The 22,627-nt window shown below is 43.5% G+C and overlaps 1 protein-coding gene across 22 annotated transcripts in view; it reads right to left on the minus strand.

Moving 5' to 3' along the window:
• KALRN (kalirin RhoGEF kinase) overlaps positions 1–22,627 on the minus strand; it is a 737,748-nt gene that overhangs the window by 53,086 nt on the left and 662,035 nt on the right. For 18 of the 22 annotated variants that reach the window (XM_039494013.1, XM_039493997.1, XM_039493992.1 and 15 more), the window contains 6 exons: positions 20,265–20,360; positions 18,393–18,523; positions 7,144–7,210; positions 5,790–5,893; positions 3,302–3,371; positions 210–296 (listed from right to left, as the gene is read on the minus strand). In XM_039494013.1, coding sequence (XP_039349947.1) covers positions 210–296; positions 3,302–3,371; positions 5,790–5,893; positions 7,144–7,210; positions 18,393–18,523; positions 20,265–20,360 — 555 coding nt within the window. The remainder of the gene's footprint in view (positions 1–209; positions 297–3,301; positions 3,372–5,789; positions 5,894–7,143; positions 7,211–18,392; positions 18,524–20,264; positions 20,361–22,627) is intronic. The other 4 variants (XM_039493996.1, XM_039493995.1, XM_039494010.1 and 1 more) reach the window with 1 other exon arrangement.

The raw sequence follows: 22,627 nt of genomic DNA on the forward strand, positions 1-22,627 counted from the left end.
ATCTCAAATTCCCATTCTTCTATTAAAAGGAGTTGCTGGAAAGAGATACTGTAAACAGAATATACTTGTATACAAGAATAAATCATATCACAAAATCCTTTACTTTAGCCAAACAGGGCCAAAACCCATAGGTTTTTGGATAATTCTCCTTTAACCTCACAGCACAGGTTTAGGCAGCAATAGTATCCAGTGAATGTGGCCAACCTTACCTCAAAGTATGCATCATATTCAGCTACTACGTATTCTGATCGTGGTTTGTTTTGACAGTACACCACATACATGTGTAATCTCCTCTCCTGTGAAGGCAAGATGCACAAGATATTAGCTACTATATTTTTATTAAATGATTGGAGTGGCAGAAAGATGCTAGAACTGCTCTGTTTGATCATGCTCATTTACTCAAAAGGTGCAAAGCAACGGAATCAGGTCTATTCTAGCTGACCCCGAGTCTCTCGATGAAAAGCAATCAAGGCAATATTCCTTCCCCATTATAGAATATTTACACAATGCAGCCCTGATCCTCTAAACAGTCAGGCACTCGAGTAGCTTTACTTTGGCAAGTGGTCCCACTGAGTTTAACAGTGGGAGTCAAGTGCACATATGTTTGACAGATGGAAGCTTTAAACAAGGGGCCAGATCCTCACTGCATGTAATTCAGCATAGCTCCACAGAAGATTTATGCTAGCCAAGGGTATGGCCCAGTGTTTTTACTTCTTTTAAAAGTAACTTAACACCAAGAAGTTGGACAACATACTTTAAGTTAAAAGCAACAGGCACTTATTATTTAAGCCAGGGGTGGGAAAACTTCAGCCTGCAGGCTACATCCAGCCTGCCAGCCCTTTTAATCCAGCCCTCGAGCTCCTGCTGAGGTGCAGGATCTGGTGCTTGCCCTGCTCCAGTGCTCCACCTGGTTCCTGGAAGCAGCAGCATGGCCCCCCTCTGGCTCCTTCACATAAGGGTAGCCAGGGGGATCTGCTCTGCACACTACCCCCCGCCCCAAGTGTGGCCCCCGCAGCTCCCACTAGCCAGGAACTGCAGCCAATGGGAGCTGCAGGGGGTGGTGCCTGTGACAAGGGTAGCATGCAGAGCTGCCTGGCTGTGCCTCTGCATAACAGCCAGAAAAGGGACATGCCGCTGCTTCTGGGAACAGTTTGAACTAAGTGCTGCCTGAAGCCTGTGTCCCATAGCCTCTCCCCATGCCCCAACCCCCTACCCCCAGGCCTGATCCCCCTCCCACCCTCCGAACCCCTCAGTCCCAGCCCAGAGCACCCTCCTACATGCCTCCTCCAAACCCGCTCATCCCCAGACCCACCCCAAAGCCTACACCCCAATCTGGAGCCCTCACCCCCCCAGCACCCCAGTCCCCACCCCTTGAACTCATTTCTGGCCCCAACCAGAGCCCTCACCCCAACTCTAATTTTATGAGCATTCATGGCCCACCTTACAATTTCTATTCCCAGATGTGGCCCTCAGGCCAAAAAGTTTGCCCACCCCTGTTTTAAACATTATGGCAACCAATGATAAATTGTAAATTCAATGATGAAAACTATTCTTAAAACACATGATCTTCAGAGAACACTGCATGCCATGTGCCAATGTTATTTCAGTCTCGCATGATACAAAGTATTCCTTGCACGAAAAAATGCAATGCCGATAATCAAATGAGAAATATTCCTGGAAAATGTGTTTTTGCTCTCTGCACTTCAGCCAAAGAAAAAAAAAATAGTAATGAGTACATCAAGATGTGCTAAGTTTTAGTCCCTCCCATTTTGTGCTTTTAAAAAAACCTAGAGACTCCTAGCCAGGAAATAAGTAAATTGCTTTCAAATCTTAGTGTCACAAACATGTTCAGGTTGTTGGCGCCAAGATACAAGACACAAGGAAGGTGATGCATCTCTTATTGGACCAGCTTCTGATGGTGGAAGGGACAAGCTTCCAAGCTTCACAGAGCTCTTCTCCTCAGTCTGGAGAAAGTAAGCAGAGTATCTGAGCTATATACATGCTCAGTCCCTCCAATCCAAGTAGCAAATTGGGGGAAGAGAGAGGGGCACACACTGCCTCTGGTTTTATGATTTAGGGAAACCCAGCTATAACCGAAGGTCCAAGGCTGTCCCCTATCCACCTAAGCCTCTATCCCGATGCCTGCCAATGCCAGGTGCCCTGCCAATGCCAGGCCCTGAGGCAATGATCTCTCTCTCTCTCCATCCATCCAATCTCCATCCTGCCATCCATCTCCATCTACCAGACCATTCTTACCCATCCTGGCTAATTTTGGCCAATAGCCTTAGCCATTATGAATTAGTCCCTTTTAACATTTTTATAGTCCTAGTTAACCTCCTCCCTAACCCCTTCCTTCTCAGAGTTCCTAAGGAGACTGTGCGAAGAAGAAGAACTTTTTTTTATTTTGTTTTAAAACCTGCTGCCTATTAATTTTTTTTTTAATTTCAGTCTTTTATTTATGGGATAAGTAAAATAAATTACTAAATAACTTTTCCTTTTTCAACATCACTCTTTATATTTTATACTTATCTATCATTGTCCCCCTCTTCTCTCTTTTTCCAAACTGAAGAGTCTCTCCTCTTTAAATCTTCCTTCATATGGGACCCTCCTAAAACCCTAAATCATTTTTTTGCTCTTTTCTGAACCTTTAATATCTTTTTTGAGGTCTTTAGAGAGAGACCACACACACATGTTCTGAGGTGTGGTGTGGGTGTGATTTATATATATATATATAATATATATATTCTCTTCTTATTCCCCTATCCCTTTTTAATGATTCCTAATTTCCTTTTTTGCTTTGCCTCTGCACACTGCGTGACATCTCAGAGAGAGAACTATATCATAATAACTCCAAGATTTTTTTGACGCGTTGTGTAAATAGCCCCCATCCCCATGTTGTTGTATGTATAGTTTTTTTTTTTTTGTGCATTACTTTACATTTATTTATTAAATTATTATTTTTCATTTTTTGTTGCCCAATCACTTAGTTTTTTTTTTCTTTTTTTTTTTCTTTTCAATTGCTTTGGTCTTTACTATCTTGAGTAGTTTAGTAGTATATCATCAAACTTTGCCACCACTGTTGTTACCCTTTCTCCAGATCATTTATGAATAAATTGAATAGGATTGGTCCCAGGACAGCCATTCAGTAGCCAAGAAAACAAAAGTGTCAGCCTTATTCTAGATCTGGATTAAAAATATTAATACACAAGCATAGCAAATCAATATGGTCAAACTGAATTTAGAAGGAAGAGACTTTTTCTGAGGAAAAAAAGTTAGTGAAAATCAGAATGTAGAAACTCACATGTTTGATAAAAAGCTGTGCTAAACGGTCATGTTCCTGGAGACATTTTTCCAGTTCAGCTAGGAAAAAACTGAAAGTAAAGAGAAGATAAGCAATTCAAAATAGTTTCCCCTTCCTACCCCCACCACACCATTCCCCCCTCTCCCCCCATTATCCAATCACAGCTGGAGAATTCCACAATAACTGAAGAGGGGGAAAACTTGGCTTTTTCCCTTAGGTGCAACATGCACCTATCAAAACATCGTTGGGATGGTGTGGTGACGGTGGGGGCGGAAGGCAGAAATTTAAAGGAAATCAGGTCTTGGATTTTAAAGTGTTCACTTTTACTCTGTTCCGCGGTTTTCATTAGAGCTGGTTGAAAAATGCCAAGAGACATTTTGCAGAAGTTTGGAGTTAATTCCCCCTCCCCCAACACACAAAAATCCATTTATCAAAAACATCTTCTGAAAACTGAAAATTGAAATAAAAGTGTTCAGTTGGGTAAGACCCATGAAAAGTTTTGACCACACTGAAAACTTCAGTAGAAACCTTCATTTTGTCTAAGGCTATTTTTAGTCACTAAACATTTTGACTACAAACTAACTACAGCTGGTCAAAAGTTATCAGTGTGCAAGTATATGACAAACCAATATTTACATTGACCTGCACCTTTGGAGACCTCTAGCTTGAATCCCTTCTAAGAATTTTATTTAGATGCCTAAAAATGAGCTTTGTTTAGGTGCTTTATGTTTCTAGAGACCTTTATAGTTTTTAACAGCCTTCGAAGGAGGTAGAACCTCCTTTCTCAGCAGCTCTCTTATGTTGAGCAATTTCCAGTTTGAACGCCTTCATGGATCTTAACTGCAGATGCCTGGCATGGGAAGCAGCATTGTCTGAAGTAAACAGGTCCTGGCAAGGTCCAGGGCCTGCAAAGGAAGATTCACTTCAGAGAGCCGTGCATGAAATGAAACATTTCGATGAGGTACCCGGTAAGTCTTGGAGGTTCAAGTTCCAACTAATAGGGTTTTTAAAAAGCAGAAAGCTCAGGAGTTTGATCATCAACCCTCCCTTTTGCTGCCCTCAGCCAGAGGAGAATCACCTTCACTAGATATTGTATAAGTGGTTAAACAGCAAAAGCAGCAGCACGAAAAGAAGGCCTAAAACAATGCGGTCCTGGCCTGTGACTGGGGTCCCTAGGGTCTATGGTAATAAAATAATATTGATAGTAGCAACAGTAGAACTGGTGAGGAGCAAAGACACTGCACAAACTCAGCCAGATGGAGGTCTATAGCCAAAGAGACCTATAACCATTTATACTTCGATTTTACTTGAGTTTATCCATACTTTCTCCAATGCTACAGAAAGAGTGCAGGTGTTAAAAGATGCAGATAGCATTAACTTTATCTTGTGCCAGTCTCACAGGTCAGGGATATGCATTTCAAGAACGCCATTACAAAAAAAAGTCAATAGAACTATAGATAAGAAATCACTAACACAAATCTAAGTCCATTTGCTTCTATATGGGAGTTTCATTAACAATACAGAAGATCTAGAGGAAATCTGACTTTATTTAGAAAGTCTGGATAACGCTTGAGGAATAAATGTCTGAATTCAATATTCTAATCAGGCACCTTGCAACATGTAATTAAGATAGTTTGTTTTAGGCAAGCTCTGCAGCAGCAAGCTGTAGCTGCTGAAATGTTTATGAATGCCAGGGTTGAAATGCACTTCAGAGTCAATGAAACTATTGTTCTCGTACGATTAAAAAAAAAGACAGCCGCAATGGCTGTCACGTTCAAGGTTAAAAGCACGATGTTGCTCATTGTTACATTGTAAATAAATGCTTATTTCAAGTCCCAAAAGTAGCTTATCTTAAGCAGATTTCTGGGGGCTAGTATCCAGCAACGTACCACCCCCCTGAGGAATTCCAAACTGTGCGTTTGACCCAGCTTCTACATTTGACTAGAAAACATGGACTAATGCAGCTTTTCACCTACTGTTTTCCCTTTTCACATACGTGCACCATTCCTTCCACGTCCATATCCAGTTTAGCCTGTTTCTACCATTCCAGTCTGAATCTTGTTTTACTGGGACACGTTGCATGAGCTATTTTCAGAGGTACTGACCACCCACAAATCCAAAAAACTCTAAATTAAGCCCAGTCATTTTCACTCAAAGAATCTTGAGCCCACTTTTATTGTTTACGCCTACCATCCAATGACACCAAAAGTGTCAACTTCAGGAATCTCAAGCATCAGGATTAAGACCACATTTTAGAACCTAAATAAAAAGCTGTTTTCTGAAGTGCTAGTGCCTGCTGAAGTCCAGGGGAGAGGAGGGTACCTCTGAAAATCATGCCATTTTTATTTGGAGCCCAAAGCTTGCAAATTTGGACTTCAATGACTTGCACAAAGTTCATTCAAAGTAAATTTGGTAGTAGAGCCTGGTTTCCAATTCTCTCTCCTTTGCTGAGGTACACTTGTCTAAGATACCTAAAAGTCCAACTTACTCCTTGTGCCAGTCATAAATCTGGTGGATATTGCCAAATACAATCTTGTCTTTTCCTTTCATATCTTCAGTAACCCCTTTTTCTTCTATTCTCTTCATGAAGCCCTGTAGTATGAAAGAGCAGTGATTAACTAATAACCCAGCTGAAGAACAATAAGTATACGTTTGTTTTTCAGGACAAGCAGAAGTTACATGCCATAACTGGTAGAATCTCTTTAGAAGAAAACCAGGTGCTTAAAATACATGTTATGTTGTTTAAAAGCAGACACCCATCTTCACACTTCGCTTAAAAGAAAAGCTATAAAGGGATTTATTCTGCAACTTCTCAAAGGTTTGTACAAACCTATTGTACGGTCACTTAAGCGACAAGTACAATTAAAAGTTACATAAGTGGTTTGTCCAAAATTCTTGGATTCCCTGATCAGTGCAAGACGACAACTCTGCACAGATTTTTTCTTTAAATGAAGAGTGTACTTCTTCGGTGCACAAAACTATGTATTAAATTTAGATTCAAATAGGATTTCTCACTCCTTCTGAGCATTCCATTTGAGTCTCTGTAGCATTACAAATGTCAGTTTACATTTGCCTCACACTTCACTCTCTGAGTAAGAGAACACGAGTTTTAAAAGCTTGGAAGCCTTTGAAAGCCACCACTAAATTTTTTGGAAGCACTCACTGAACTAATGAGTTCGCAAAAAGCAAAAAAGATTTCTCAAGAGGTCACTTGTTTTCAGTGCTTTTGTTTTTTGATCCTCACCTTGGAGCAACTAGAGTTGTGTGCACTGAATACCTCTGGCATCAGTATCTAGGTATCAATAGGGCACTCAAAAATTGAAGCATCCAAAATTAATGGACGCTCTTGAAAGTGTGGGACAAAGAATAACTTTGGTATAGTTCCTTTTGTCCCAAAGCGTGTTACAAACAAAAAAACTCAGCTACTACATATGGGCCTGAGACGAAGATTGGATCAAGATACCAATTTTTAGAGGTCTTCAATCTGGAATTTTGGTTTGGGCCCTTTTCTAAATAAAGTTAGTGCCATTATTAATCAGTTCCAATTTCAGGTAGGATCTGTCTAACAGGAGAATATAAGAAGTGCAAGAAGAAAAAAATAATCTATTCTCCATCATCTGGAAGCCTATACTACAGCTGAAAGGATGTCATGAATCACAACCCAAGAGAAACAAGTCAGCCAAGATAAGCCTTTACACACTTCATTGTAGGTTTTAAATTTAGTATTTGAAAACATTTCCTTTAGGCACTTTTTAGCACAGTATCCAGTTAGTGGGACATCCTTTTGCCAATTTAAGCAATTACAGCCAGAGTTTAAATATATTAAATGGACTTTAACTCACCTCTACCACAATTCCCAAGTCTTTGACATAGTCCTTCTCAGTCTGCACCAGCTCATTTAAGACAAACCTAGATTAAAAAATAGCTGCATCATTTCTCAATACAAGTTACCACCTCTCCACCACATACATACACACACGCACAGTTTTTAACAGACTACATCCTTATTCCAATTCACATAACCTAGTTCTCCCTCAACTCAGCTTCATGCATAGGTTCTGGAACAATTTTTATAGTGGGGATGCTGAAAGCCATTGAACCAAACTGTAAATCCTGTATATAATGGAAGCTACTCCAAACCAGAGGGTGCTGCTACACCCTCAGCACCCCTAGTTCCAACACCTATGGCTTCATGGCTCAATAGTTAGTGTCTTATGAAAGCTTAACCCTGTCAGTTCAAAACATTCTTCATCTGTGCCAGAGGTGGCTGAAATCCTTTTCACCAGGGTTGTTTTTTTTTTTTAAATCCTGGGATAGACAATCAGTTGGTCTGATTACACAGAAAAAAAAAAAACACCGTTACTTATTCTAAACTGTCATTCAAGAGGAGGTCGCACACATTTATTCTACTTAGGTGACTAAAACAGCACCCAGAGGAGGGGGCTCCGAGTCTATTTAGATAGAGAAACCAATATAGCTTTCCTAAAATTAGCATAAGATCTTGAAGCAGTTGTAACTGCATAGTTCTGACTGAGTGATGGTGTGCAGAGGACCACGTAGCAGTCCTACAAATGTCCGGTATAGGGACATCCTTTAGAAAAGTCGCTGAAGTAGCTTGAGCTCTGTAGAGTGGGCAGACAGTCATTGTGGAGCAGCGTTCACTACCCCTTCTGCATTTGTAATATAGGAAGCAGTAATCCACCTGGAGATTATATGCGCTGCGACAGCATGACTTCTCATCCTGTCAGCTTAAGAAATAAAAAGAACAAGGCAATAGCTTGAAGTGTTTGGTCCTGTCTAGATAGAACACCAATATTCACTTTACATCCAGAGTTTGTAGATGTTCTTCATTGAATGAAGCTTCAGAAAAAAAATTGGTAAGTATATTGTCTTGTTTAAATGAAATGTCAATACTACAGATAAAGAGTTTTGGATGTGGCTTCAAAGCTTGGGAAAAAAAAAGCACATAAGGAGGCCCTGCCACTCTTCTGGCCAATATAATGGCCATTTGGAAGGATGTCTGACAGATGGGCCAAGAACAGGTGGCCAAAACTCAAATGGAGAACCCATCAAAACAGCCAACGCAATGCTGGAGGTCCCAAAGAGGTACTGTATCTTTAACAGAAGGAAAAAGCCACACAATCCCTTAAATTATCTAGCAATCATAGGGCTGGGACGCAAAGTGGAGAGGAGAAGAGGTCACCTGGATAGGGGGATGGATAGCTGAGATCACTGCTAAGTCAAACTTCAGGTTGCTTAGCAAAAGACCTGAGGATTTGAGGTGCAACAGGTATTCTAGAATGTCCTAAATCTTAGCCTCTGTGATTGTATTTTATGGAGATTGGACTATATAGAAAAAATACTTCCATTTAGCCACATCGGTGGGTCTAATGGATTGCTTCCTATTATTACATAATATTTTTGAACTGTCATTTCAGTTTTTTTCACTTGACCTAATCACTCAACATCCAAGTTGTGAAGTGCAGATTGCTGGGATTTGGATGCAACATCTGTCCATGTTGCTGGGATAGCAGATCCATGAATGGAAGTAGAGTTGAGAGGCTGTGAAGATTAGAGAACAGCATGGTCTTGACCAACCTGGCATGATAAGAATCATCTTGGCATGACCCTTTTTTTATTTGAGTATATTCTCAGGGAAGAGAATGTGGGGGGTGGGGGTGGGGAGGAGAGAAGAGATGCATATATGAAATCCAGTCCCCCCTCTAAGAAGAAAGGTATCATTTAGGGAGATTGAACTAAGGTCCACTTGAGAACAAAATTGACAATTTCTAGTTCACAACAAAGGACAACAAGAGGACTGTTGGAACACCCAGATTTGGAAAATGGCCTTGAAAACCTTGTTCAAGGGAATCGCTTGTGATTCAGGAAGAATCTCCTGCTGAGGTGATAAGCAGCCAAATCTGGGAGCCAGGTAAGTGAGTGGCAATGGGAGTAATGCCTTTCCTGATGCAAAAGAACCATAACTTCCTGAAAAAGCTGATCAGATAGTGCTACTCCCTATCAGTTTAGGTAGTACATTGCAGTTGTGTTGTCATGTAGTATCCAGAATGACAAGGGTCGGTCCTGGGGCCAGTTTTGTTCAATATCTTCATTAATGATCTGGAGGATGGCATGGACTGCACTCTCAGCAAGCTGGCAGATGACACTAAACTGGGAGGAGTGGTAGATGTGCTGCAGGGTAGGGATAGGATACAGAGGGACCTAGACAAATTAGAGGATTGGGCCAAAAGAAAGGACAAGTGTAGAGTCCTGCATTTAGGATGGAAGAATCCCATTCATGGTTACAGACTAGGGACCGAATGGCTAGGCAGCAGTTCTGCAGAAGAGGACCTAGGGGTTACAGTGGACAAGAAACTGGATACGAGTGTGCCCTTGTTGCCAAGAAGGCAAACGGCATTTTGGACTGTATAAGTAGGAGCACTGCCAGCAGACCAAGGGATGTGATCATTCCCCTCTATTCAACATTGAGGAGGCCTCATTTGGAGTACTATGTCCAGTTTTGGGCCCCACACTATAAGGAGGCATAGGCGGCAGGTTATATGTTTGCCGTGCTCAAGCACCAGGAATATTCAGGGCCGGGTGTCCTGCTCCAGCAATATTTGGAGCTGGGTCTCTCCCCTGGCCCTGCCTGGATCGGACCCCGGCCCCAGCGGGTCTCCCCCACACCCCAAGCCATGCTGCTACCTCACAGAAAGCAGCGTGCGCCTCTCCCCTGCCTGCTTGTGCTGCCAGAGTAGAACAGCTCCTGGCAGAATTGATGTCTGCTGCCCCAGGGTCCTAGTGCCTGCCCTCCACTAATAGCAAGGCAGGCTGCCCTTACCCTGCCCTGAGCCTCTCCAACGTCCCAAACCCCTCATCCCCAGCCAGAGCCCTCATCCCGCTCCTGCGCCCTAATCCTCAGCCCCAGCTCTGAGCCCCCCCCCACAGCATGAACCCCTCATCCTCAGCCCCAACCCTCATCCCCCCGCACCATGATCCTGTACCCCAGCTCTGAGCCTCCCCACAGCATGAACCCCCTCATCCACAGCCCACACCCCAACCCTCTGCCCTAGCCCTGAGCCCTGTCCTGCATCATGAATCCCTCATCCTCAGCCCCACAGCCCTCACCCCTGCACTCCCTCCTATCCCCAAACTCCCTCCCAGATCATACACCACCACCCCTTTCCCACACCCCAAACTCCCTCCCAAAGCCTGCACCCCTCACCCTCTCCTGCACACCCACCCCCTGCCCCAGCCCCGAGCCTGCACCCAAACTCCATCCCAAAGCCTGCACCCTAATCCCCAGCCCAGACCTCCTCCCCCAAACCCCTCCCAAAGCCTTAGGCAGGTGGGGGGCAGAGTTGGGGGGGGTTCTGGGCACCATCAAAATTTCTACAAACTTGCCACCCATGCAAGGAGGATGTGGAAAAATTGGAAAGAGTCCAGCGGAGGGCAACAAAAATGATTAGGGGGCTGGAACACATGACTTATGAGGAGAGGCTGAGGGAACTGGGATTGTTTAGTCTGCAGAAGAGAAGAATGAGGGGGGATTTGATAGCTGCTTTCAGCTACCTGAAAGGGGGTTCCAAAGAGGCTGTATCTAGACTGTTCTCAGTGATACCAGATGACAGAACAAGGAATACTGGTCTCAAGTTGGAGTGGGGGAGGTTTAGGTTGGATATTAGGATAAAAAACTTTTTCCACTAGGAGCGTGGTGAAACACTGGAAAAGTTACCTAGGGAGGTGGTGGAATCTCCTTCCTTAGAGGTTTTTAAGGTCAAGTTTGACAAAGCCCTAGCTGGGATGATTTAGTTGGGTATTGGTCCTGCTTTGAGCAGGGGATTGGACTAGATGATCTCCTGAGGTCCCTTCCAACCCTGATATTCTATGATTCTATGGCTTTCCTCACTGCTATTGCAGAGGCCATTATCATCCTAAAAGACGTGTCCACTGCATCAAATACAAACTGGAGGGATGTTTTGCCTATGATGAAACCTTCAAGTAATGCCCTGATCTCCTATGCATCCTCCAGAAGGAGGTCAGTAAACCCCAGACATCGCATCCCTGTTTACAAAGCTGTATTTCACTAACCAGCATCTGCTGGTTTGCTACGTGCATCTGGAGAGAGGATGTGGAATACATTTTTCTCCCAAACAATTTGGCCCTTTTTCACTGGGGGCTGATTTAAGTCTTCCTGGACATGATCTCTCATTGGCAGCTGTAACCACCAAGGAATTTGGAGCAGGAAGAGAAGAAAAAGCATGCAAAGTCTTGCAACAGGACATGATAACGTTTGTCTGTGAGCTCAGCTGTGAGAGCTAAAAAAGTTGGCATGTGCCATCAAGTCTTTGCTAGCTCTAGAAGAGTGTCATTAATCAAGAGGGCTTCCGTCCCGGGACGGACAACCGGAGAATGAATACAAAACTTGTGAGTGTTTCTCTTGTACAAGCTCAACTTCTATGCTTAAAACTGCCACCATTCTCCTCAGCAGGTCTTGAGAGCCTAAAGTCCTCAGGGACCAGAGGAGTATGGCATCATCAGGTTTTCAGGTAAGAAGCATAGGTGCAGACTCCAGGGATGAAGCATACACAGGAAAAAGAGATAGTCAGTGCTTAGCACTCACTAGCAGCCCCACAGATCAGCACCTCCCTTCCCCTGCACTTCCGGCCCACCAGCAGTCTCCTGCCCACCACCGATCAGCATCTGCCCCTCCCTCCCCATGCCTCACACACTGAGAATCAGCTGTTCAGTGGCATGTAGGAGGTGCTGGTGGGGAGGGAGGGAAAAGAGGAAGAGGCAGGGTGAGGTGGGGCTTGGGGGGGGCCAGGAACAGAGGAAGTTGGCACCTATGAGGAGAGGGACAGGTGAACAGGAGCAAAGTGATCCTCCTGGGGGTTTTTTTTTTGGGGGGGGGAAGAAGGGGGAAAAGGGAATTTGCTCCTCCTGCAATGGGTGGCCTCATAGCACTGACTACTCAAGAGGAAAGCACATGCAGATATTATTCAATCTAGGCAGCTCTGAAAGCTGCCTTGCTGGATGGCCTAGTGACCTTCCCCCTGACAGGTTCAGTGAGCACTGCCTGGGGGAAAACAAATGCTCCAAGGATTCAGCCACTGGGGGACAGCAGAAGGCATGGGCAGTAGATGCTAGGCCATGACAGTCTGTCTCTACTTTTTGACTGGTCATGCTCTTGCTACAATTCTCTCCTAATGGAGGTGGTCTAGAGGACTCAGATTGACTGTAATTAGAAGGGGACAGTGAAGTGCTGGATGGCTCCAAACCAGATCTCAAGTCACCTGAATAGGCCATAGAAATTGGAAGTGCCAAACGTGATGGAGCCACTGGGCAACCAATTCCATAGCCCAATGTGGGCAGCAAGGTAGGTTCTGGAGCAGGCCTGGTCTTCGGCACTAAACGTGCTGAGAATATGATGGCTAACTATTTATAAGAAAGGTAGAGAGCTAACTGCAGGGGGGAAAAAAAAGGGGTGGGGGAGGAAACGTCACAGGTAGCTCCAGCTCAGGCCATGGGCAGTGAGAAGGAACTGAAGGGGACCGAGTGGTGCTGCCCTTATATAGCCTCAGGAGGGGCAATGAGGAGAGACGGGGTGTGTACACCAACCCAATGGGTATGGCTGCATAACAAAAACAAAACCCACAGCTTTCCAGCTCCAGTACGCTGGCTGCATTCACATTTAAGAAGATATGTGCACCACCCAAAAAACTAGACCCTTGTCCAAACAACCCCAACTCCACATATGAGAGAGTGCGCATAGAAGAGATACTACAACGGTAGCCATGGGATCTCTGCTCAAGTATTTTCAAGCCTTGTGGCAGAGGAGTATTTTGTTCCCCTATCCCCTAGAGATCCCACCCATGAGTAAAGTTAATTTATTCTGGCTTTGCATAGGCTTAAAGGAATTGGTCTTTAATTTTCACTTCTTGAGACTCAGTGCTAGGAGAATGAATCCCATTTCCTTTCCAAAGGACTGATCTCTTATAGTAAATAATGCAGGTGTGGCAGTCAAAGGCTTTATGCTTATTTCAAAGCCAGTAATCCTGGGTAACAGTCATCTAAGGAAGCTTCAATGCACACAAACATGTATCTGTCACATACTGTTTTCGCTACAGGACAATTTCAAGAGAGTTATACCTGTCTTACTACAGACAGTCTCCCTCTCAATTACAGAGAAAGGGATTTAGCACTATGAACTAAATTCCATTCAAGCGCAAATTCAATAATGAGACTAACAAGATAGAGGAATGCTTTCATGCCTGGTGTCACACTGTATACATCAATCAACAGTGACCCACTTGAAATGACAGCTCTGTAGACACGGTGCTATATGGAAGCCCTGGTAAAGACTGATACAGAAAAGAGGTCTAGTGATAAGTATTCTGAAAAGGAAACTGAGGTCACATGGGCTAGCAAGAATTCTGAAGATAAGACATGTTTGGTGATTGCTTAAAACCCCAAAATTATTTTATAAGACTAAGCCCTAACTGAACTGATACTGTGAGCCAGACTTAACAGGTGGGTGAAGTCATTCTGAGCTTGTCTCTCATAACAGAACAGCTGTTGGTATCCTGCAAGATTAAACACACTACAAACTACTGAGACGAAACAGCAACGATGCCACCATGTGCCATTTCACATGGAAAAAGCTTCCCTGCCTCCAAAAACATCATGAACTAAGACAAAACATTAAGACAATACCATAGCAATGTGTGAGGTACAGAACACCTGTGAGACATAGGAAGGTTGTCACAGTGTGATGACAATGTTGGTAGCACTCATTCATCCTGTTTAGGCAAAGCAGAGAGGAAACTTTTCTGTAGACCCTCTACATGAAGAAGTCATGCTGCTTCTTTATTTAACAGCAAATCCATCCCTTTTGGGCAGGAGCCATGAAGTGGCAGTGGAAATGCCAGCTGCTCACGTGTTCCAAGAACCACTCTGCCAAGTTCCATACGTGTGTAACAAACACATGCTGGGCAAACTGCTGCTCCTTTACAAGGCAGTAGCAGGTGTCCCTGGGCAACCATATGCCCTATGCTGCTGTTCCCCTGGCTGACCTACAGGTGCCTGTAAGGAATATGCTACACCTCCTTTGGCATGGACATACCAACAGATTTACTAACTGAGAGGGAAACCCTGCACTTATCACTAGGTAGGACTCCTGTCCAGTTGCTATCCAGGAATTCTGGGTGTTGAGGGAAGAATCGCTCCCTGTTCTCTCAAGAACACGTCTCTCCATCTACACTTATATTCGTTAATGAGGCAGAATTTGGCCTTAAGCATCCATGAGATCAAAATCACAAACACCAATGGTGCCAGTGCTGCAATGTTCATAGGTCTGAGGGCTAGAATTTAAGCATCCTTCAGGATAAATTGTAGCAACCTCTAATGAATGAAGGTGCAGGATCAGTTTTGTCAACACAGATACAAAGCAAAATGGTACATGTATTCTTGCTTCGGAGCTTAGTTCAGCATCTACACTGTTTAAATTACACTCACTCACTCCTACAGAAGGCCATATGGCTTCCCCCTGCCTCCATCATTTGAAATAGACATTTGTGTTGAATGTCACTTGATACTTCTCTATCCATTGTTTTACCATGTATGATACATGTAATTACTACTTCCAAATTATAGATTTATTTTTTTTAAAAGAAGGTCACTGCCAGAGAACAAGTTTCCTTACCTGTGTTTACTGTAAGTTAGCAAAAATGAAGTCATTTACAATGATGTAATTGTGGGGAATACATCCATTTTTCTGTTATAGAAGGTATTTTCTTCTACATGGTATTGGAGGGAGTGTCAAGTGGATGTGGACCGTTTCATCACTTTAAAATAACCATGAGTATTTGTATATATTGACAACTCCCTCAAATTTACTCACAGGTATATTACAGCAATCAGAAAATATCCCTTTAATCTGGTAGAAATACTTCAGCAGTATCTGCTGGAATAGGGGTGTGACACGGCACCCCATATTCTTCAGTGATATTATTATGACATAACAAGTTAAGTTCCCTCTAAGCTGCATAGCAGGCTATAAAAGGGTTGTGCAGGCACGCAGCCACAGGGGCCTGGAGAGTAGAGGGGAGGAAATTGGGGCATGAATGGCTGCCGGCAGGGGGAGGTGCCTCTCCCTTGGAGCTGCCGCCACATTTTCCCACCAGGAGCAGTTACCGCCATGTAAGGATGGCCTTCTTTTCTTGCCCAGCAGAATCTGGTACCTTAGTGGTGCAGAGGTAGCAAATTCTGAGGGATGGGGGTTTCGGAGCTGCTGCTGGTAAGGAGAAGCGTCTCCCCTGGTCCTGTAGCTGCTGCAGTGAGATAGGGCAGTGTGTGTGCGTGCTCCCCCCCCCCCCAATAGCCCTGGGGCAGCCTGCACCCCAAACCCCTCATTCCCAGCTGTAGCCCCAGCCCTAAGCCCTCGCCCCTCCCACACCCCAACCCTCTGCCCCCTCCTGTACCCTGAACCCCTCATTCACAGCCCTACCCGAGCCCACACCCCCTGCATCCTAACCCTCTGCTCCAGCCCTGAGGCCCCCCTACCTACCCACACACCAAACCTCTGAACCCCACCCCGCTACACACCACCTCCATATTGGTGCACATAAAATTAATTCCTCACATGGGATGTAAAAAATTGAAGGGAACATCGAGAAGGTATTTTATGCAAGGTAAGTCAGATGCGAGGTCACTGAAGAGGTTATGATTTGCTGAATGATTATCCTATTTGTAGGCATGTATCATTTTTGTATTTGAAGTTATGAATATTGACTATGTATCTGTATTTCAAATGTAGTTACACCTGGGTAACACCCACTAACAAGAGATACTTTGTCTAGATCACAGGGGATTTCAGACTGTAAAGTGAGTGCAGCTTGCCCCTTAAGAATCTGCAGCCTGCTTGCATCATCTGAGGGTGAGAATCTATATCCAATCTAAGTATATTAATTGCAAAGTTTAGTTTGCATTTTTTGTTTATTATTTCCTAGGTAATCTGCTTTGATCTGTTTGCTATAAAAGATTTTAAAATCTTGTATAGTTTAATGATTAACTTATTTTTGCTTTATCTAAACCAGTGTGGGAGAATCATAACTCAAGGGCAAAAGGCTGTTGCCTATTCCTCTCCACATTGGGGGGGCGGGGGGGATTTTATGTACAGTTCCCTGTGCAGCAGAAGACAGTATAATTTTGGGTTTACACTCCAGAAGGGATGCGTGCCTAAGGAGCTGGGAGTAGCTTTCCCATGCAGAGGCTGGACAGAGAGTCTGCTTGTAACTGCAGCTGGATGTGTCCCTACCTATAGGTATTCATAGGCTGGAAGGCTTTGTAGCTTGTCACAGCAGTGCAGTGTAAAAAAGGGAGCCCAGGCTGGTGGGCTAGGGGGCTCAGTGGTACCCCAGTTCTAGGTGGTGCCCCAAGGGGAACCTGTCGCAAGGGGCTCTCAGCACAGAGATTAAAGGTGAAAGCACACCTGCATGTGTACACACAGGAGATTACCACCTATAGATAGGATTTTGCAAGTAATCTATTGTTTGTTTACTGGGAAATAAGGGTCATAATTTGTGTTTGGATTTGAGCTCCTTAGTAGGTTATTAAAAACAAGAAACCAAGTAGCACCAGATACAGACCACAGAAACTAAAAAAAGAGTTGAAGGAGAGAGAAGCTGACTGATCCTGAAAGCCACTAGCAGCTGTTTCTAAACATCCTGGAGTAAGGGGAATTATTTGGACTGAAACAGACACAAAAATATATGCAGTGCACAGCTGCCAAAGTTCTTTCTGCATTTCAAAAGGCCACATGTATAGATACGTACACAATGGCGAGTTTCTCTGTAGTGGAAGGTTAAGACAAACTTGCAATGGTAAACTAACAATTCATTAACCAGACCGATACTGAAACCAAGTATGTGCAATATGGGGCAATCTTAGGAGAAAGATAAGAGTTCATATCTCAGAGGAGTTCTCTACAGGTAAAGCTGGGTGCTGGTCTCATCCAACCTGCCTCTAATCCATTCAAAAATGCATCTGAAAAACAACAATCACTCTTTGTCTGCTACGATGAATACATCAAGCTCCTCACCAAATTGCTTCTCTGGCTTCTGCAAGAAATTCAAGGGACTTATACCAGCTTTCAAAGCCCTCTGCCACTTTGCTCCTGCTAGCCTCTCTCAACTACATCATGCTTAGGCCCTTTCTCAAACCAGTCTCCTATTCCTCCACTGACTCACTCCTTAAACACCTCCATGAGGCCTATACATCCTAGCTTTCCCCCTCAAATAAAGTCTAAAGAGCTATGTTAATAGTGCTCATGCTGCAAGGTTTCATAATCAAAGCAGCCACATGATCTTATTGTTCTAACCCTTGACTTCCCTTCCCCAACCCTCACTGCCTTTCTCATCCTTGCCTCCTGATAAACATACTGTAAGGCATGTCTTAAAATTTAAGATAAGAGAACACTCCTGCCCTGGCTGTGCTTATCTGTAAGATCACACACTTCTGGTACTGTATAGATAAAACTTAAGATTTATCTAAACTAGCCACCACCCCTTCAGAATGTATATGGAGCTTTACAGAATAAGGCTTTGATGTCAACGCTAAAAAAGGGGATTCCCCTTCTCACGAGATTAATTACTGTGCAATAATTATCTTGCTGTAAAACCCTAGCGGAGACAAGGTACCTGAAGTTTTTACCTGAAGTGGCTGAGTGAGGTTAATACTTTACTGCCCTGCCCCAACAGTCACCTCCCCTAGTTTACCTTTCAGTTAAGCTACAGAGCCTTGTCTCCACTAGGATTTTACAGCAGGATTGAGAATGGTACTTACTGGTAACTTTAGCTATCCTACGATAAAGATGCACCATTTTCCCCACAGTACAGAAATAGGCACTGATCTCTAATATATATATTTTTTTTAATAGAAAGAGAAAACCAGACGAGCATAGAGAATAGAAATCCAGCCTTCAGAATACCAGTCCTGTGCATTCTTCGCCAGAGCAGTGTCTCCCTAATTTATAGCTGTGCACACTTCTATAGGGTGTATTTGAGAAATAAAAAGCAGCTAGATAACTTACATCCTGCCTCTCATTGCTTTGGCTTTTTGTTCCTCTTCAAGGTTTCTTGGGGGAGTTGAAGGCGTCATCCCTTCATTTAAACACCCAGTGCCATCTTTTAAGCTTCCTCGATAAGTTCCTCCTTCTAGGGTCTAAAAAACCAAAGTATTATAGAACAAATGTTATCCTTGAGCTATAAGGCTAGAGTTACCTTCTGTTGCAATAGTCACCTCGGCAACTGTGAGTAGTGGAAACTGAAAACAGACTAATGTTCAGTTATGTCCCCCACTGCCCCGCCTCAGAGGTTTGGTTATATTTCAAGTGGATATAGAAAAAACAACCTGAAACCTATAGTCTGATTCACTGCAGCACAGCAGAAAGCATACACCATTAAGCACAGGATGAAAACGTTGGTTATGTTAAAATAAGCATCTCAAAATTATTCAGAGCAATCTGCAAAGAGAAAAATCCCACGGCCGTCCAAAATGTGATAGAATTAGGCTACAAGCATTTAGAATGTTGTTCTGTGGAAGATTAAATGAAGATACCTTCCAGTAAAGTAACATACAAAAAACTGAGACACTGGTCTGAAACCCATTAAATATTACTGAGTTCACTATTGGGGGGGTGGGGGGAGGAGAGAGAATAGATATCCTGCTATGAAAACCTCAAACATAAAAAGTGCATGTTAACTCTGTTAATGAGTCTCACTGTAATTTAAACCTTTTTGGTAGCTGTGAAATTTCTAGAAGTTCCCCTTTTCTAGTGTCCTGCTTCTCCAGGCACAACAAGCCTATTTCATTTTGAAATACCTGTTTCCTTCAAATGCTCAACTTCACCCTCATCCAAGAGCATACAACCCTGAGGACAATACCTTCCCCAACCAGATACTAGTCCGTGTGCTGAAATCTCAGACTGAGAAAGCATTGAAACCAAATTACTACTTCTATTGTGGAATCACTTTGCCAGATAAAGCAGGTTCCACAGATTCATAGGAATTCCAGCACCGCTTGTTTTCTTATTCTCCTCACCCTTAAAATGAGTGCAAGAAAATGAACCTTCACAGGCTCAGCATAGGCTTGCCTCAACTCTGACTTTTTCATTGAGCAAAACTTGTTTAAGCTGTAGCATTTGCCCAAGTTTACAGGCCCAGGGATGTTTTACCCTATAGAGGATTGTTTCAAGGAACAACTAAAGGAAGCCAAAATCATCCCTTCCACATTATAAGCAACTGCCCAATAGAAAGAAGATTGTAAATTGCAAACGTATTACAGTAACATCTAGAATAGACTAAAGCCAGAGGATTTATGGTGCTTTCATCATGGTAGATAATTTTTTTTTTTAATAGCAGAAGAGAAAGTGACACAGGTGGTGCTTTAATTTCAATAAGGTTCATCACAACTATTATACATTAAGAGGTTAAACAATTTTCCTATTTAGTAGAAATGCAGATTCATTAAAATTTTCAGAGATACTTAGGTCAAGCAATAACGTACAGCTGCTTCATAGCTAAACTCCCATGGTAAAAAAAGTTACCATATGATAAATAAGGCCTTGCCTTTAATATAATCCAAATGTTTATGCCTGTCCTGAGGAATGGCTCTTAGACATGAATATATGAAATTCACCGGTATCATACAGTTCAAAGGCTACAAAATGCTTTGAAAATTTAACTCTGACTTTGGTGCAACATCTGCACAGAAGCTTGCAACTACATTTAATTTTAAGTGTGGAGTAACAACTATTAAACTTCTGCACTGAACTGGAGAGCCTAAAGGTTAATAAAAATGCAGCAGGTGCAAAGGAGAAAGGAAATAAGGCAGACTGTTGAACTCATGCTATAGACACAAGTTATGCCTATTCTGTACATAATTTCCAAGACACTACACTTACCAGCTTACTTTTGACCAACTTTTCTATTGCACTGACAAGATCCGCAGCAGTTGGGACATCAGAGGAGCTCTGACGAGCAGCTAGCAAAGAGGAGGACTGCAAGACACCAGTTCGCAAAGGAAAAGCAGGTTAGCAGGATGAGAAGGGGTTAGGAAAGTGACCAAACCAGCAATCAGCGAGGAAATGTTAGGGACTCAAGCAGGAAGCACATGGGCGCGTGAGGATCACATGCACGGTGTCAGGTGGCTGACTATCACCAGACTAGCAAAGCACAGAATTAGCACTGGAATTCTGGGTGGCATTTCTTTGCAGGATTCAAAAATTAGTTGCTAAGGAGAACAGGTTCAAAGGGCGACCATATTTCCCAAAGGAAAACGGGGACACTGTGCAGGGCTGGCCCGACCCTCCCCCTAGAACTGGGGCAAGTCATTCGCCCAGCCCCATGCGAAACTGGGGCTGCTGTTGCTGCTTGCTAAGCCCTGCCTCCCGCTCTGCGTAGGGCTGGCATTACCACTCGCCTCCCTCCCCATTTTCCTCTGCACCCCTCTCCCTTTTCGGGGGGCAGAAGTGGGCATTTGTCCCGTTTGTTCATGCCAACTTGATCAGGGACAAACACCCACTTTCATAATAAAATAAAATGACGACAGCTAGGACAGGGCTTTAAAAAAAGAAAAAGGGACAGTCCCAGCCAAAACAGGATATATGGTCACCCTAGAATTTAAAAAAGCAAGTTTCCTTACCCATGTTGCAAGTCACAGGTAGATTATAATGAACAAACACTTTAAAATTCAGTTTCTTCCTTTCAAGGATCTCAATAGTTTTACAGACATTACAAACCGATCTTGCTTACCCAAAGGTAGACAATACTATTCCCTTGATTTTACAAGTGGGAAAGTGAAGGCACACAGGGTTAAACATTTTCAATAAGTAAATGTGATCAGCACTCCTTGGGAAAACATAAGTAAGTCGGGCATCAGGTATCTTGTGTTGGGCATCCAAAAACTGAGGCAAAGTCAACCACTTGGGCAAGGAATTTAGTCAGTTTCACTCGCTGGTTCTCATACATTAGCGCTATTCTGCAACATTGGGGTTGCAAAGAGTTTTTATTTTAAAACTATGGCCAGGTCTGTACTACAGGTTCTGCAGGCACAGCTGTCAGGGATGTGAACAAATGCAATCCCTGACCAGCATAGCTATGCCAGCAAACTGAGGCAATGGGTACACCCCTCACCCCAAATTTCTGCTGGTGCAACATATGGTGCAATCATGTGCCCTCCAAACCTTTAAATTGGGGGCCCTCCCCACTCTCAATGGTTATGCATCACCTCCGCCAGCAAAAGCGTCCAGCATAGATTTAGTTATATTGGCAAAGCTGAACCAACAGCTTGTTCTCCTCAGGGTGTGCGTGTGCGTGTGCGTGGAGGAGGGAAGGGGAGAAGGGAAAAAAGAAGGGGGGGTAACCTTTGCCAACATAAGCCAGGTCCACACTAGAGGTGCTTTGCCAGTACAGTATACTGATGTAGGAATACCTGTAAGGTGCTACTACTCGAGACCAGGCCTATGAAAGGAAAAGTGCTTTAAAAACACACCCCTATGTTCAAAGAAATCTCTCTACAGGTGTTAGCTTTGTATTGTGTCTTACAAAACCCTAACATTTTTTAACTTGGGTTCCCAAAGTTCAGCACCTAAACCTGTATTTAGTATCTGCACTTTTTTTTTTTAAAGTGCTCTAATTGTCAACCGTGATGAGCACCCACAATTGAGCACAATCAATAGGTGCTATGAACCTCCAGCACCCTGAAGACAAACTCGCCTATGTGAGAAGAGTCAGGTGGATAGAAGAGATCTATACTAGCTCATCTGAAAATACATTTATCCTGTACTGAAGACAAGAGATGACTGCATCTCTGTGCCCCTTGATAATAGGCTCTGTGCATGCTTTAATGGCAGCCAGCTATAAAGATTCAACTGCCTTTACAGTCTATCCCATTAGAATTATAAAAGGCTTATTTATCTCCTCAGTCACTTAGTGAAGGGTTGCAGCTTTGTTTGGAGTGGGGGAGGGAGGAGGAAGAAAGAAGGTTATTGCTTCAATGAAGTCACTACTCAAGTTCTAATGAGTGCACACTGGAGATTAAGAAGCATTGGTGAATGAGACCCAAGAGAAGTGACACTGGAGATTAGGCATATGGCCATCTCATCAGACAGACTATTGTGTTGGTCAGAAAATTGACAGGGGACTGCTTACTACTGTTGAATGATACAGCGGCAGGGAAAGGGGGCAGAGCAGACTCATCCTACTCACTTTTCTTGAGGCAGTTCAGAAAATGCAAACACATAGCAAAATTACAAAAGAGAATGGC

Source organism: Mauremys reevesii, linkage group 11 (assembly GCF_016161935.1).
Source record: "Mauremys reevesii isolate NIE-2019 linkage group 11, ASM1616193v1, whole genome shotgun sequence".
Taxonomy (NCBI): Eukaryota; Metazoa; Chordata; order Testudines; family Geoemydidae; genus Mauremys; species Mauremys reevesii.